General features: G+C 37.1%; 1 protein-coding gene across 6 annotated transcripts in view; it reads right to left on the bottom strand.

Annotated features, from left to right (window-relative positions):
- The window catches only part of WASHC4 (WASH complex subunit 4), a 73,787-nt gene that overhangs the window by 10,743 nt on the left and 46,608 nt on the right, over positions 1-16,436 (bottom strand). For all 6 annotated transcript variants that reach the window (XR_002823647.1, XM_004373784.2, XM_023728998.1 and 3 more), the window contains 6 exons: positions 14,312-14,378; positions 13,748-13,834; positions 9,541-9,688; positions 3,623-3,719; positions 2,794-2,990; positions 2,416-2,515 (listed from right to left, as the gene is read on the bottom strand). Coding sequence is in view for 5 of the 6 variants with exons in the window: in XM_004373784.2 (XP_004373841.1) it covers positions 2,416-2,515; positions 2,794-2,990; positions 3,623-3,719; positions 9,541-9,688; positions 13,748-13,834; positions 14,312-14,378 (696 nt within the window). In the remaining variant the exon portion in view is untranslated. The remainder of the gene's footprint in view (positions 1-2,415; positions 2,516-2,793; positions 2,991-3,622; positions 3,720-9,540; positions 9,689-13,747; positions 13,835-14,311; positions 14,379-16,436) is intronic.

Here is a 16,436-nt window from a genome sequence, read left to right as displayed (position 1 = left end):
AAGGAAGGCATGCCCCACGCTGGCTTCTCCAGCCGGGCCAAGACTCACTGTTAGAGTATGCCACTGTTACTGATAGAAACAGAGCTGCAAATTCAAATTTCAAAATTGTCCAGAATAAATAGCTTCCCATTTGTATTTATTAATTTATTTTTTAAAGCCACTTTTTATAATGTTTGTGGCTTTTTGTGCAGAATGTCATGTGCATATATTAATATTTTAAGAGACAAAAACTAGTTGACAATGTATCTGGCAACTTTGACTACATCTCTAAGCAACCATTAGCTGAAATAAAGAGTTCTGAAACACAGGAGTGACCCAGGGATCAACCAGAACCCCAGAGAGTTCCTTAACAGGAGAAGTAAGGGGTCCTGCTGCCATGAGACTGGAAGGTTGGCTGGTTTGCTTTAATCCACCTGCCGAGTCTTCCTATCTCCTGGGCTGGAGACAAGGTTCTGGCATCATGAAATGTCTGAATAGAACCTAGGCAATAACTTTGTTTCTTCATATTTTAGATTATACTCAACTCAAATTCTTCCAAATTGCTTTGCTAAATATTATCTTAGCCTTGAAAATGAACCCAAACAGAATATATACATATTTTCATTTAATCAAATACTGAGTATCTCTCAGGTAGAAGCCTGAAATCATTTTTCAAGCACATGCTTATTACTCAACGGAGATTCCAAAAATGCCTGCATATGCTCCTTACTAGTAACATTTCATTTATGTAACACTGTCAGGGAATAAGGCAGTTCACATAAGTGGTTTCTCTGAATGAGTCACTTCTACTCAATATCAAAAAAAAAGTATATTTTAAAATTTAACTGACTTATAAAAAAAATAAGATTAATAAAAACATCTTGTTTTATGAAATACAAGTTTTAAGTTTTATTTAGGAAAATTTTATTAATTACAAGTAAGAAAAAACGGAGGAGGGCAAACATGAGACCTGGAAGGGTCAATTTAGTTGCTCTATATAGTTTTTATCTTCCAAGCAGAACAAGGAGGAAAGCCTAAGGTACATAATTTCCATGACAGAAAAAGGGGAAGTTCCTCAGGGAAGATAACTGTTCCTAAATTCCAGTCTGAAAGAAATCTATCGTGGAAGACATTAGGTATGAAACACTGAAGAATGTTCTCAAGCATACAAATGTGTAAGTAGGTGAGGGACAAGGCATGAACTGGTGGAGCAAGGGAAATTTTTAAGGTGGTGAAACAATTCTGTATGATCCCTGTAATGGTGGACACATGACATATGCATTTGTCAAAAACCACAGGACTGTACAACACAAAGAGCAAACACTAATGTAAACTACTGACTTTAGTTAATAATAATGTATCAGTATTGGTTCATCAACTGTAACAAATAAACCACATCAATCTAAGATGTTAACAGGAGAAACAGTATGCAGGGAGTAGAGAGGGTTTATGGAAACACTGTGTACTTTCAGCACAATTTTTTCTGTCAACCTTAAACTGCTCTAATACATAGTCTATTTAAAAACTGGGTGGGGGGTAGTGTATAAATACTTTCCTGCCATCCTACATAGAATACAGTGAACAGAATCCAGTTCCTTAATGACTCAAGTTAATTGAAATGACTATCAGTTATGGCTATACTGCACCATGATTCTCCAGGGCCTGGGGAGAGCAGAAGGGCTGTTCACCACGACACTAAAAAGCGCCTACTATTTTACACCTCCATCACCTATCAGAAACCCTGGTGGCACAGTGGTTAAGAGCCTGACTGCTAACTGAAAGGTTGGCAGTTTGAATCCACCAGGAGCTCCTTGGAAACGCTATGGGGCAGTTCTATTCTGTCCTGTAGGGTCGCTATGAGTTGGAATTGACTCAACGGCAACAGGTTTGGTTTTTGGTTTTTCATCACCTATCATATCTCACTCAGTCAATGTCTAGTCATCAGCAGTTCTGCCTTCAACAACATTCAGGGTTCGTCCCCTAATTTGTTCCTTCTAACCTGAGTTTGACTGCTAACCAAAAAGTTGGCAATTCAAATCCACTAGCTGCTCCTTGGAAACCCTATGGGGCAGTTCTACTCTGTCCTATCGAGTCACTAAGAGTTGGTATCGACTCAACGGCAATGGGTTTTAATCTGATATAGGTTGAGGGATGAAAGAAAAAAAACTAAGTTTGTTAAATTTATTTGAATTAATAAAAGGTGAAACTGAATAGCGGCCTAAAAGAGCACCACAGGGTGAAATGAACAAATTATGTAAATTTATTTTGCATTACATGATCCACAAAGGTTTTTCTGTTTTAAAGACTTATTTCTAGCTCAGTATTATCTTCCAAAAGGACAAGGAAGCTGGAAGTCTAACCAGATAAAATGGGGGATCAGCATCTACTATTAAAGAAAGACTTATTGGTCTTTCCAAATTTAAGCCACTCACTGACCTTCCTTCTCTTTCTTTTCCTGGTTTTCTTCAGCTGCAGTCTTGTCTGCTCTGAAGAAAATTCTTGCACTGCTCAGTGAAAAATATAGCAATTCAAATTCCTAATGAACAAAAAAAATTGAAATAAAAGCTAAAAATATTACAGCAACATATCCGAAGTATTTATCTTTTAATATCTCTTTTTAAAATTATTTTAAAAAGCTCTAGTGGGAATCATAAATACAGAATCTGACCTAAGTTACACATCTGCTCTTAAGATCTGAGTCAAATGGCTTCCAAATACCATTCATTCTAAAAAACATTCCTTTTACCACTATTCATCTCACTTGTTAAAATGAGGATTTCTGTATGACTTAGGCTTTTCAGATATTTCCTCTACCTGCAGGTAGACATCCAGTCGCTTGTGAGTGAGATTCATGGTTTGTAGTAGTTTTTCATCCTGACTGGCTGACTGAACATTCTGTTGCTTAGCAACTGCTCTTATCTCCTTCAGGTACTTCTCTCTAACAGACTGGAACCAGTGAAGTGAGTCAAACTCCTGGTACTGATCCAAAAGCTTTAGAATGTAAGCCACACCTGCAGTCATGAACAAAACCAAAATTCAAGTACAATGAGGACAGAAGTTGTATTCTGCTCCTTTCCCAGTAACTCCTCTTTCAAATTACATTTCAAAGCATAAGTCAACAAGTTTAGCAACATGATTTAATTCCTCCTTTAAAAAAAAAAAAAGATGTAAACGTATAAAGAATTAAAGATAAGCCAAACAAAAAAACAAAAAAAAAAGGGCCATGAAAATCACCTGAAAAAATACATGGCCGTAAGGGTGGGATAAAAAAACTGCCACTGCTTAAACAGACAGCAACTGAGGATGTTGTAGGGAAACCAAGGAAAGTAAACACAAGATTCTGAAACTGTAAAACCACAACAAAAACAAAGCCTAAATACTAGGTCAAACTAGACTAAGTGATCAGTAATACCAAGAACACATTAATGATAGTTACAAATGATGGAAAAACAAGTCCTGTCAATCAGATGGCCCAACTGAAAAATAAACAGTAAACAATGCTTGTGAAAAACAAATTTATAAAGAAATTTATAAATTCTTGGAATTTATAAGAACATTTTGACCTAGCCTCCAGCAAATATTTCTAAGAATCCATTATCAGGCAAACATAAAATAAATGGAAAAACAATTCCATTAAGCTTACCCATGGCAAAGCCATCATCAGTAAAAGCAGCTCCAATTTTATTTTTTTTGTTCAATTTTTCCTTGCAACTAATGGAATGCTCTACAAAGTTGAGGGTCTGAAAAGAGAGAACAATATATTAGAGAATCAACTGTGCTAAGAAAATCTTCAGAATGTAGTTCCTAAAATAGCCATTTCAAAAATTAAAAGTAGAATCTCTTCTAGGTTCCTAACCTTTTGATTTGAAACATTTGCCTCATATAATAGCCTCCTGGTGAGGACACAAATCTGTATGTGTCTCTTAAGGGCTCTTCTTTCCAAGTCCTTTAAACATGAGTACTCACTCAGTCTCTACCGAATGGCAGCACAATGCCCTGTATATGCTTCATTAATAAACATTATCTGCATTTTAGAGTTGAGGACGCTGAGGCTTGGGAAATTTAGTAACTTGCCCGAAGTCATATACTAAGTGAAAGGTGGAGTAGAAGAGTAGGCCAGCTTTACTTCACAGCACAAGCGCTCTTAAGCCCACCCAACTCATTCTAAAATACTATTTCTTTTCATGGTTCTGGTTAAAAAGCATCAGTAGTCTTTCAAAGGCTGAATTCCCCAGTCCAAAATTTAAGGCCCTTTATAACATCCTTTACTAAATACTTTGCCACAAACTTATTTACACACTGTACCTACACCATAGTTGCTTTTTCGTCCTGGTTTGGCCACTTCATAGCTGAATAAGCTAGTTTACCTTTGTGAACCCGGGCCTCGTCATCTGTAAATGTAGGTAACAAAAGTACATACCCATTTCATGTTGTTGTTGTTAGGCCCGTCAAGTCAATTCTGACTCATAGTGACCCCCATGTGACAGAGAAAAACTGCCCCATAGGGTTTTCTTGGCTGTTATCTTTACAGAAGCAGATCACAAGGTCTCTCTCCCATGGAGCCACTGGGTGAGTTCAAACTGCCAACCTTTTGGTTAGCAGTCGAGCACTTAACCGTTTGCACCACCAGGGCTCCTACCCATTTCATAGGGTTGTGAAAACTACCTGAGATAATTCCCTTAAGAACTCAGCATATACAACCACTATGGAAAATGGTATGGCACTTCCTCAAAAAACTAGAAATAGAAATACCATATAATCCAGCAATCCCACTCCTAGGTATAAATCCTAGAGATACAAGAGTAGTGACACTAACAGACATATGCACACCCATGTTCACTGTAGCATTATTCACAATAGCAAAAGATGGAAACAACCGAAGTGTCCATCAACGGATGAATGAACAAACAAAATGCCTCCATAGGGTTTCCAAGGAGTGGCTGGTGGATTCGAACGGCCGAACTTTTGGTTAGCAGTCACGCTCTTAACCACTACACCACCAGGGCTCCCAAAATGTGGTACATACATACAAAAGAATACTAAAAAATGATAAAGAGTAATGACAAGTCCATAAAACATAACATAGATGAATCTGGAAGACACTATGCTGAATGATATAAGTCAGTCACTTTTATAAAAAGTCAAGAATAGGTTTACACACAGACAGCAACATTCTTTGATGGTTACCAGGGTTAGGAGGGAGAAGAGGGGAGAATCACTTACTAGATGGTACACGTGTGTTAATTCTGGTGAAGGGAAAGGCAAAACACAATATAGGGGAAGTCAGCTCAACGTGACCAAGGTAAATGAAGACACTGAGAGGTATGCAAGAATAAAGGACAACTACGGTAAATGTTATAACATATACAATTTTGCAACAACAGTAAATAGCAACCAAAAATTTGTGAGTGGTCAAAAAAAGCCCAGACATACTGGCCTGACAGACTGGAGAAACCCCGAGAGTATGGCTCCCAGACACCCTTTTAGCCCAGTAATGAAGTCACTCTGGAGGTTCACTTTTTAGCCAAAGATTGGACAGACCCACAGGACAAAACGAGACCAAGGGGCACACCAGCCCAGGGGCAAGCACTATAAGGCAGGAGGGGGTAATAGGGAACCCAAGGTCGAGAAGGAAGAGTACTGACATGTCATGGGGTTGTTAACCAATGTCATAAAACAATATATGTACTGTCTAATGAGAAGCTAGTTTATTCTGTAAACCTTCATCTAAAGTTTAATAAAAAAAAAAAAAAATTGTGAGTGGTTACATAGATACGTATGCTATATAGGTGTGGGAGGGTGTATGGGAGTACATGTGCGTGCATATATAATTGTGGGCATTTATATATACATATTTGTATGTGCTACATATATATTCATATATATAATAGAGCACGTGGGGGCACAGTTATGGAAACTTCTTAAGACATTGCCAAACACCTCGTGGGATTGAGTTACTGGGCTTGAAGGCTAAGGACCATAGTTCAGGGGACATCTAGGTCAATTGGCATAACACAGTTCATAAAGATAATGTTCTACATCCTAGTTTGTTGAGTAGCATCTGGGGTCTTAAAAGCTTGTAAGCGGGCATCCAAGATACAACTATTGGTCTCTTCCTGTCTGCAGCAAAGAAGAGTGAAGGAAACCAAAGACTCAAGGAAGCAATTAGTCTACAGAACTAATGGCCCACACAAACCACTGCCTCCTCTAGCCTGAGACCAGAAGAACTAGATGATGCCTGGCTACCACTAACAACTGCCCTGACCAGGGATACAATAGAAGGTCCTAGTTAGAATGGGAAAAAAATGTAGAACAAAACTCAAATTCATAAAAAAGAGCAGACTTACTGGACTGGTAGAGACTGGAGGAACCCCTGAGACTATCGCCCTAAGACATTCTTTTAACCTGGAACTGAAGGCACTCCCATAGACTGACCTATAAAATAAACAATAACACCCGTGAAGAATGTGTTCCTTAGAACAATGAACTACAGGAGACCAAATGGGCACATATGCCCAAAAGCAAAGATAAGAAGGCAAGGGGGGCAGGCAAACTGGAGGGATGGAAATGGGGAAGGCAGGGTGGAAATGCGGAGAGTACTGACACATTGTGGGGCTAGTAATCAATGTCACAGAACAAACTGCATATAAACTGTTGAATGGGAAACTAATTTACTGTGTAAACTTCCACCTAAAACACAATAAAATGTTCCAAAAAAAAAAAAGAACTCAACACACTGCTCAGCATAGTGCTGTGCTTTCATGCACACCACCTTCCACTCCATCCTAAAAGGCCCAGTCAAAGGAGTAAAAGCAGCCAGATAGCAATGCAAAATAGTGCTATATGAGCAAAACAGTGCGTCCCTTGGAAATTCAGCTCCTCTAATATAGCTTATCTAATCATATCATTTATTCAACAAAGAGTCACTGTAGCTTAGTATGTACCAGGCATTATTAAGTACTTCGGATTAAAAAAATGAATACCATTAAAGAGTTCACACTCTAGAACACTGTCTGCTGCACAGAACTGCCTGAGATGATGGAAATATTCTGTATCTGCACTGCCCAATACAGTAGACACTAGGCACTTTACCCCTCTAGAGCAGTGCTGTCCATGTGTAGCCACATGTGGCCCTTAACTCTTGAAATGTGGCTAGTGCAACTAAGGAACTGAACTTTTAATTTCATTAAATTTTAATTAATCTGAATTTAAATTTAAGGAGCCACATGTGGCTACACATGGACAGCACTACTCTAGAAGGGTAAAGAGAAATCTGTTCTAAAAATAATTACTGTACTGTGTGATAAGTGCTATAACATCCTATACTGGAAACAAAAAATCAACTTTCACGTTTATTGCCTATAAAACTTATCTGGCAATTAATCACATATTTTTAAAATCTTTACCAACTTATTCAAATCTTTTCTTAGGTATCTCATTATTTTTCTTCCTGGAACTAGATTGTAAACTCAAGCACAAACATAGTGCCCTGTATTTCTTTGTAGTACTCTTAATCCATCTTGTTTTCTCCATCCTCAATTGAATTCTGAAAGGTACCCTATAAAACTGCAGACTCTGTACTATGGCTTGAGTATACTGCCCTTCTAATTTAAAGAAATATGGTCAGAACTCACCCTGAGTTAACTACTCTGTTATCAAAGCATGCCTAAGTCAGACTCACCTCCAGTTTGACACCATCTTAAGATGAAAAAAATGAAGCTTACCAAATATGGACACTTCTACAACATCATAGTTATGACATAATTATGAGAGCGAATTAACAACAATAAATGCACAAAACAGTAGAGATTCACTAAGAAAAAAAAGTCTGTCTATGGACCATCAGCTACTTTCAATGGACAATGATGGTTATAATTTGTAAGAATATATGTGCTAGTAACAATCAGGCAGCAATATAAAAAGATATTCAGAGCTATCCATTTACTAATTAAAAAAAACTTTATTACAGGAAACTTTAGGGAAAAATCACTCTTATTTGCTAGTACGTACCTCGCTTATCTCTCACTCCATTTTCCCCACTGGAACAATTGTTTTTATAATGCAGTTTTTGATAACGTGAGTTATTTTCAGAAGGCAACCACAGAATTACAGCAGAACATGTTATATACAGGCAGTCCCCGGGCTGCAAATGTCCAATTTACAGACAACTTGTACTTCCCCTTTAATGTTATGTAAATTTGCCATCATTTTGAATTAATCGAACCAACCAACCATACTCACATCAAATTCTTTATCACAATCACCTTCACTTGCTGCACGTGCAGCTTTTAAATCACCGAAAAGGTTTCAGAGCCTTTTCATGCACTAAACTAAGGCTAAACAAGAACTGTATGCACCTATTCCGAGTTACCTACAGATTTGACTTAAAGACATAGTTAGGAATGGATCTCCTTCGTGACTCCGGGACTGTCTATACTATGGTAAGGATGAAGCACTAAAAATTTAGTCTTGATGCTAGTTATTACTACTGGATAGAGAGTAGTTATCCTCAAACAACATGCTTTTAAGAGATGTGATCGATCTAAGATACAACTACTTGTCTCTCCTTATCTGGAGCAAAAGAGAACGAAGGAAACCGAAGACTCAAAGAAGAAACTAAAGGACTGACAGCCCTCATGAACCACATCCTCATCTATCCTGACACCTAAAGTACTAGATGGTGCCCAGCTACCACTACCTACCATTCTGATCAGGGACACAATAGATGGTCCTGGATAGAATGGGAAGAAAATACAACAAAACTCGAATTCTTAAAAAAGGCCAAACTTAACTGGATCGGTAGAGACTAGAGGAACCCGTAAGACTGCTGCCCTGAGATACCCTTTAAACTTGGAATTGAAACCACTCCCAGATGCCACTTTTCAGTTAAATACCAGGTTGCATCATAAAATAAACAATATCACCAGTGAGTACTGAGGTCTTTTAAGTAATCATTTACATGAAACCAAACAGTCAACATTTATCCTAAAGCAAAGAAGGGGTAGGGAAGCTAGACTAATGGAAAAGGAACAACCAGAATAGAAGTAATGAGAACACTGACACATTGTGAAAAATGTAACCAATGTCACTGAACAGTAAGTACAGATACTGTTAAACGGGAACTAATTTGCTGTGTAAACTTTCACCAAAAATACAATATTATTAAAAAAAAGAGAGAGAGAGAGATGTGATAGAAATAACTTCATACTGTAACAGTTAAAGTTAGTCTACATTAAGGACTTGAAATGATCATATGGATGACTTTGCCAAAAGACTATCTGGTATGCATATAATGGTGTGCACTTAAGTAATTTAAATCACACTGGGGTTTCTCTAGGAGTTGTTAACAAACAAGAATCTATCTTAACTATAAATAAGTCTCATCCTGCATAGCTAATAAATAAAAATTCTAGTCCACATTCACTGAGATCAGATTTAGTTTTATCTACAATCATAAAGTCAATAATACAGTCTGTATGCATTTCATGCTTCAATAAAACTGGATTTATTTAACAACAATCTTTTTTTAAAGGATACATTTTAGGTACTGAAAATACTCACCAGAGGGGGAACAATGATATAGAAATTTCGGAGATGTATATTCTTTGGCCTTCGAAACTCTGGAGCAAAAACATCCACAAGCATTTTGAAATATTCTGTGCCTTCCGCAGAATTTCGTGTGTGATCACTGAGGACTGAATCCAAATGCCTAAAAAACAAAAATATTTTTTACTTGGTTCCTCTCTCAGAAGGAGCTGTGACTTTTTTTTTTTTTTTAACTGTACTTTAGATGAAGGTTTACAGAACAAATAGTTTCTCATTAAACAGTTAGTACACATATTGTTTTATGACACTGGTTAACAATCCCACTACATGTCAACATTCTCCCTTCTCAACCTTGGGTTCCCTAATGCCAGCTTTCCTGTCCCTTCCTGCCTTCCAGTCCTTGCCCCTGGGCTGGTGTGCCCCTTTAATCTCGATTTGTTTTATGGGCCTAATCTTTGGCTGCAGAGTGAACCTCAGGAGTGACTTTCTTACTGAACTAAAAAGGTGTCCAAGGGGCCATACTCTAGGGGTTTCTCTGGTCTCTGTCAGGCAAGTAAATCTGGTCTTTTTTTGTGAGTCAGAATTTTGTCCTACATTTTTCTCCAGCTCTGTCCAGGACCCTCTGTTGTAATCCCTATCAGAGCAGTCAGTGGTGGTAGCTGGCCACCATCTAGTTGTACTGGACTGAGTCTGGTGCAGGCCGTGGTAGTTGTGGTCCATTAGTCCTTTGGACTAATCTTTCCCTTGTATCCTGTTGTCTTCATTCTCCCTTGCTCCCGAAGGGGTGAGACCAGTGGAGTATCTTAGATGGGTGCTCACAGGCTATTAAGACCCCAGATGCTACTCATCAAGGTAGAATGTGGAACATTTTCTTTATAAACTGTGTTATGTCAATTGAGCTAGATGTTCCCTGAGACCATGGTCCTCAGGAGCTGTGACTTTTTAAATCCATCTTTCATCAGGTTAGATGAGCACACTCAAAAGTAGGAAACATTGTAAGACATTTCTAAGTAAATTCCCTTGGAGTTCAGAATGGACTCATTTTCTTATGGACAGAAATTAATAACATTAACTCATTAACTTAGTCCTTACAATAGAATATGTAGGGCATCTTGGAACTTAATACAATTGTATTTCTTCTTCCTACCCCAACTCTGTAGAATCCCATTTCACTGTAAATAAATTCCTCATCTTAAATCTCTTAATGCTTCTCCACACCTCCTTACTGCAACTGAAATCTGCTCTTTCAAAAACTTAGCTTGCCTCTCAGCCTTCAGAAACATCAGCTGCTTTTTTCCCCTGCATTCTTCATGTATAAAAATCCCTCATGTACAGCCATTTCACTTTCAAGTAATTATTCCTCCACCACTACAAGGTGGAAATCTCTCCTTTGAGGCTCAGATGATCCAACTATCTACCCAACCAGTTCCTCCTGAAATCAGGCATCTACTCCCTCTTTAATCACTGCCATACACTTATCTAGGACTTTGATACCTGCTCCAATCCTTTTCCATCATTTTGGAGGACTTTGCTGTCCATGTGGATAATCTACTCATTATCACAATCCCATAACTCATTGACTTTACCTTTATTTCACTTCACTACAGGCATCCATCCCCTTGGACAAATCTGGGCCTTGCCACTACCAGAGACAAGTTTACACTAGAGATCTTAAAAGATGATATCCCACTCTCTGACTTCACTCTCCTTTCCTTTAAGTTCTCACTCATTACCACTTTATCACATTTTTGAACTCTTTCTTTTCTGTGTCCTTAATACCATGAGTTAATATATAATTTTAGAGCACTGTATCACACCCAAGAATAAAATACAATATTATCTAATATGCAATCCATATCCAAATCTCTCCAATTATCCCCCATGTAGGGAATTTTTGTCTTTCACAGTGATTTATTTTTTCCCCTACCTAGGATGCTATTAAGGTTCACCCATTGCATTTGGTTGTCGGGTTTCTTTAATCTTCTTGTTAAACAGTCTCCTTGCTGTTTAACATTTGACATTTTTTAAATCTAGGGCAGGTGTCTTGTAGAATGTTCCATATTCTGGATTTCCCAGATTGTTTCCTCATAATTAAATACCCCATTATTGGTGATGCTAAATTTGATCACTTGGTTAAGGTGGTATATACCAATCTCTCTACTATAAAGATACTTAACGCCCTCTGTGATCAATAAACCATTTTGGGAATCATTTTTTAAGACTGAATGAATACTCTGTTCTCAAACAACTTTTCATCCAGTGTTTTAGACTCCATGGATGATTCTTGCCTGATTTCAAGTATTACAGTGATGACTGCAAAATGGTGACTCTTTTTCTAAATTTTCTCATCCCTTTTACACTTATTTAGCTGGCATTCTTCTATTAAAAGAAGCTTTCCCTCTCTTCTCTCAACTTTCTTATTATCATTATGAGTTACGGATTCTTTTTCATTCAGTATATTATAATCTATTTCTACCATTATTCTTTTCAATATTCAAATTATCCCCAGTCTGTCCAGGGATGTCCTTCATGCCTGACTCAATAAACTGTTACAATTAATAATAATAAAGCATAGAGTATTCCAAACAAATTGTTAACAATTCTGTATACTTTCTTCTCTCAAGTTTTATATAACAAAATCAGTACTGGTTGAAGTCTACTGATCTGCAGTGTCCAATACAATAGCCACTAGCTACTTAAATTTAAATTGTTGTTTGTTGTTAGGTGCCGTCGAGTCAGTTTTGACTCATAGCGACCCTATGTACAACAGAGCCATCCTCATAATCGTTGTTACACTTGAGTCCACTGTTGCAGCCACTGTGTCAGTCCATATTGGTTGAGGGTCTTCCTCTTTGTCGCTGACCCTCTACTTTACCAAGCACAATGTCCTTCTCCAGGGACTGATCCCCCCAGTAACATGCCCAAAGTATGTGAGACACAGTCTCGCCATCCTTGCTTCTAAAGACCATTCTGGTTATACTTCTTCCAAGATAGATTTGTTCATTCTTTTAGTAATCCATGACGTATTCAATATTCCTTGCCAACACCACAATTCAAAGGCATCAATTCTTCTTCAGTCTTCCTTATTCACTGTCCAGCTTTTGCATGCATATGAGGCAACTGAAAACACTATGGCTTGGGTCAGGTGCACTTTAGTCTTCAAGGTGACATCTTTGCTTTTCAACACTTTAAAGAGGTCTTTTGCAGCAGATTGGCCCAACGCAATGTGTCTTTTGATTTCTTGACTGCTGTTTCCATGGGTATTGATTGTGGATCCAAGTAAAGTGAAATCCTTGACAACTTCAATGTTTTCTCCGTTTATCATGATGTTGCTTATTGGTCCAGTTGTGAGGATTTTTGTGTGTAATCCATACAGAAGGGTGTAGTCTTTGATCTTCATCAGTAAGTGCTTCAAGTCCTCTTCGCTTTCAGCAAGCAAGGCTGTGTCATCAGCATAACGCAGGTTGTTAATGAGTCTTCCTCCAATCTTGATGCACTGTTCTTCTTCATAGAGTCCAGCTTTCTTGGATTATTTGTTCAGCATACAGATTGAATAGGTACGGTCAAAGAATACAAACCTGATGCACACCTTTAAAATTAACTAAAATAAATCTAAAAATTCAGTTCCTCTGTTCCACTAGTCATATTTCAAGCGGTCAATAGCCACATGTGTTAGTGGCTAGTGTATTGGACAGTGCTGCTCTAGAAGACAGGAAAGGAAGGACTTGTATTCTAGAGCGGTGGTTGGTGAGGAGGAATATACTGTGAGTCACATGTAATTTTCAATTTTCTAGGAGCCACATTTAAAAAAAGATAAAAAGAAACAGGTGAAATTGATTTTATTAATGAGATATTTGGCTTTTTTTTATACTAAACCTTCAAAATTAGTCATGTACTTTATACTTTAGCACATCCCAGTTTGGACTAGTGACATTTCAGTGCTCAATAGCCACATGTGGCTAGTAAGCTATCACACCACATGGCACATTCCAGAAGACACCTTTTCAATGAAATTGGAAAGATGTTAGAATACCATAGTCTTAAAAATAAAAAAACTCATTACATCTCATAAACTGAGACCATATAATAACACTGACATATTTGTGGTTTTTTTGGTAAATTATTTTATACATTATCCTCTAGTCTTCTCTTTAATATTTTATATAATTTAAACATCTACTTTTTAAATCTCCAAATTTAGATTATTTCAAAATTAGATTACCTTGCTGCTTTTAATGTTTCTTCTGCGAGACCTTCTTCTTTTACTAGTTCTTCAAAATTCACAATATCTTCAAGATCAGGCACAAATCTACATAATAATTTAGGAAAGAATTTAGTAAAACATATTGTAAAATATATGCCTTTGATACATATATCAAAGTAATATTGCAGGACTCTAAATTTTTCCACTACCTATTCGGAAAGAACTTGGTATTTCAGTTATATTATTAGTATCACCACTTCAGTTCCAAAATTGAAATTTTAGATATAAATAATCAAAATTTAATCCTTAAATTCAAGTAATCTCTAAAGCCATTCACAAACTGTAACTATATATAACCGTAATAGAAATAAAGATTTTTAAAAATAAGGTCTGCTACACTCTTAAAATTTATGGAGGAAAAAAATTAACTAGTAGAATTAATGGTTTTCTTTCCCTATATTATCTCAAAATTTATCAGTAAGAACAAACACCTTCTCTACAGTATTACTTACAATAACAGATTTAAATGACATAAATATGTAAACAGCATAAACAAGGCAAAAATGATGTTTGCATCCATACCTAATGGCATTGCTGCTACAATGAAGACCACCAGATCTTATCATTCGTACATAGCCCATAGCGTTACCTTAAAAACCACACAAAAAAATCAAATTTTATATAAATATCTCTAAACTCTAATAATCAGGAATACAGTTATATAGAGCAATCAATTACAATGTTTCCACTCCTAAGTACCAAAAGATTCTCCTGTACTTTCCATACTTATATATGTCTGTATCAAACATTTTCAAATTTAACTTTCATTTGATAAACCAAATTTTAAAGAACGATGACTACACAGAAAAGATCAAATATTTTTAAATTTCTGTATCAATAATTTCTTCACTCTCACATTAAAAATCAGTGCCCACCCCCACCCCCACTTCACACACACACACACCCCAGCTGGAAGTGATATCAAGAATCTTTATTAGATGCAACCCAAATTTATATCTCTAGTCTGGACCTCTCCTCTGAACTATAGGCTTTTTTTAATCCAATGCCTATACCTACATGTCTAAGAAGAATTTTAAATTTAATATGTCTAAATCAAACTCAAGATCTTTATCCCCAATTATATTTCCTATCTCAGAAACTGGTAAATCCATCCTCCCAGTTGCTCAGGCCAAATGCCTTGCAGTTGTCCCTGATTCCTTTCCTTCGTACACACTTTACAGCCCATCTGTGGGCAAATTATGTTGGCTCTCTGCCTTCAAAATATAGTCAGAATTCAACCACTTCTCATCACCTTCACAGCTATCCCCCTATTCCAAACCACCACCATCTCTTCCTAGACCACTGCAATATGGCCTTCTGAGTTTCCTACTTCCACTTTAGCATCCAACTTTGCCCCACCCCCAATCTTTTATCTGCATAGCAGCTATGATGCTTTTAACACTAAGTCAGACCACATGACTCCTTTTCTGAAAACTCTACAATGGCTTTCCATCTCAGAACATATTCAAACTGCTCCCATAGTCAGCACAGCCCTGCATGATCTTGCCCTTTGCTGCTGCTATGCTATCGTGTCCTCCCCCTCAGGTCTTCACTAACTCCATTCCAGCCTGACTGTTCCTCAAAACAGCTACACAGATTCAGGGTTTTCCACTTACTGTCATCTCTGTCTGGCTCTCCTTGCCTGGATACACACATGGCTTATTTCTTCACTTTATTTATTTAGGTCCCTGTTTAGCTACTACTTTGTCAGAACTTTCCCTGAACATCACTGAAGATAGAGCACTCCTCACCCCCATTACATCCCCTTATCCCGCTTTTATTTCTTCTTATCACTGACATATTATAGACCTTTTTGTTTGTGTTTGCCCTCATTAGAATGAAAGATCCATGAGTAGGGCCTTTGTTTTCTTTACTGCTCTATCCCCAGAGCCACCATGTCCTGGCACATAGTAAGAACTCAATAATTATTAATGAACTGAACTGAAATTACTTGGGAGAAAGAAAAGACAAAACGGTAAGAAGTAGCTAACATTTCACAAGCATCACAGTAACTATGCTTTACATATATTCTCATCTGATGTTTTTAATAACCCTACAAAATAGATATCACTGAATCTATTTTAAGGCCTATCCCAATATGAGAGATGATATTAAAATTTTTTTTAATGTGCCATCTCAGAAAAATCAAATATGTAGTTTCACTGTTTTCCTCCAAACTGTCAGGTCAATCTTTGGACTGATCAAAATATGTTAGTGAGAGGCAAGTATAGTGTAGTGGTTAAAAGCAAAAGCTCTGAAGCTAGACTATCTGGGTTCAAATCTGGACTCCGCCATTTGTTAGCTATAAGATCTAGGTCAAGTTACATTCTGAGTTTCTTCATCTGTTAAACTAAGCTCCATGAGAAAAAACCTTTGTTTACTTTCGTATGTATCACCAGCACCTAAAAACATCTGTCCTCAATAAATACCTATGAAATGAATGAATGGAAATAATAATACTTTAAAGTATCGTTGTGAGTTTTAAATGAGTTAAGATACGTAAAGAACTTAGAACAGTACTGGCATATAGTAAACGCTCAATAAATGTTATTATTTCGGCAGGTAGGTTATAAGACAAAAAGATTTCTCATTTTGCTCCCAGCCCTGAGATTACTCATTTTCTCAAGATATTTAACAAAAGACTTAT

The sequence above is a fragment of the Trichechus manatus genome, unplaced genomic scaffold, assembly GCF_000243295.1.
Source record: "Trichechus manatus latirostris isolate Lorelei unplaced genomic scaffold, TriManLat1.0 scaffold00027, whole genome shotgun sequence".
Lineage (NCBI taxonomy): Eukaryota > Metazoa > Chordata > Mammalia > Sirenia > Trichechidae > Trichechus > Trichechus manatus.
Note: the sequence above shows the minus strand (reverse complement) of the source record. Positions and strands in the feature narration are given on the sequence as shown.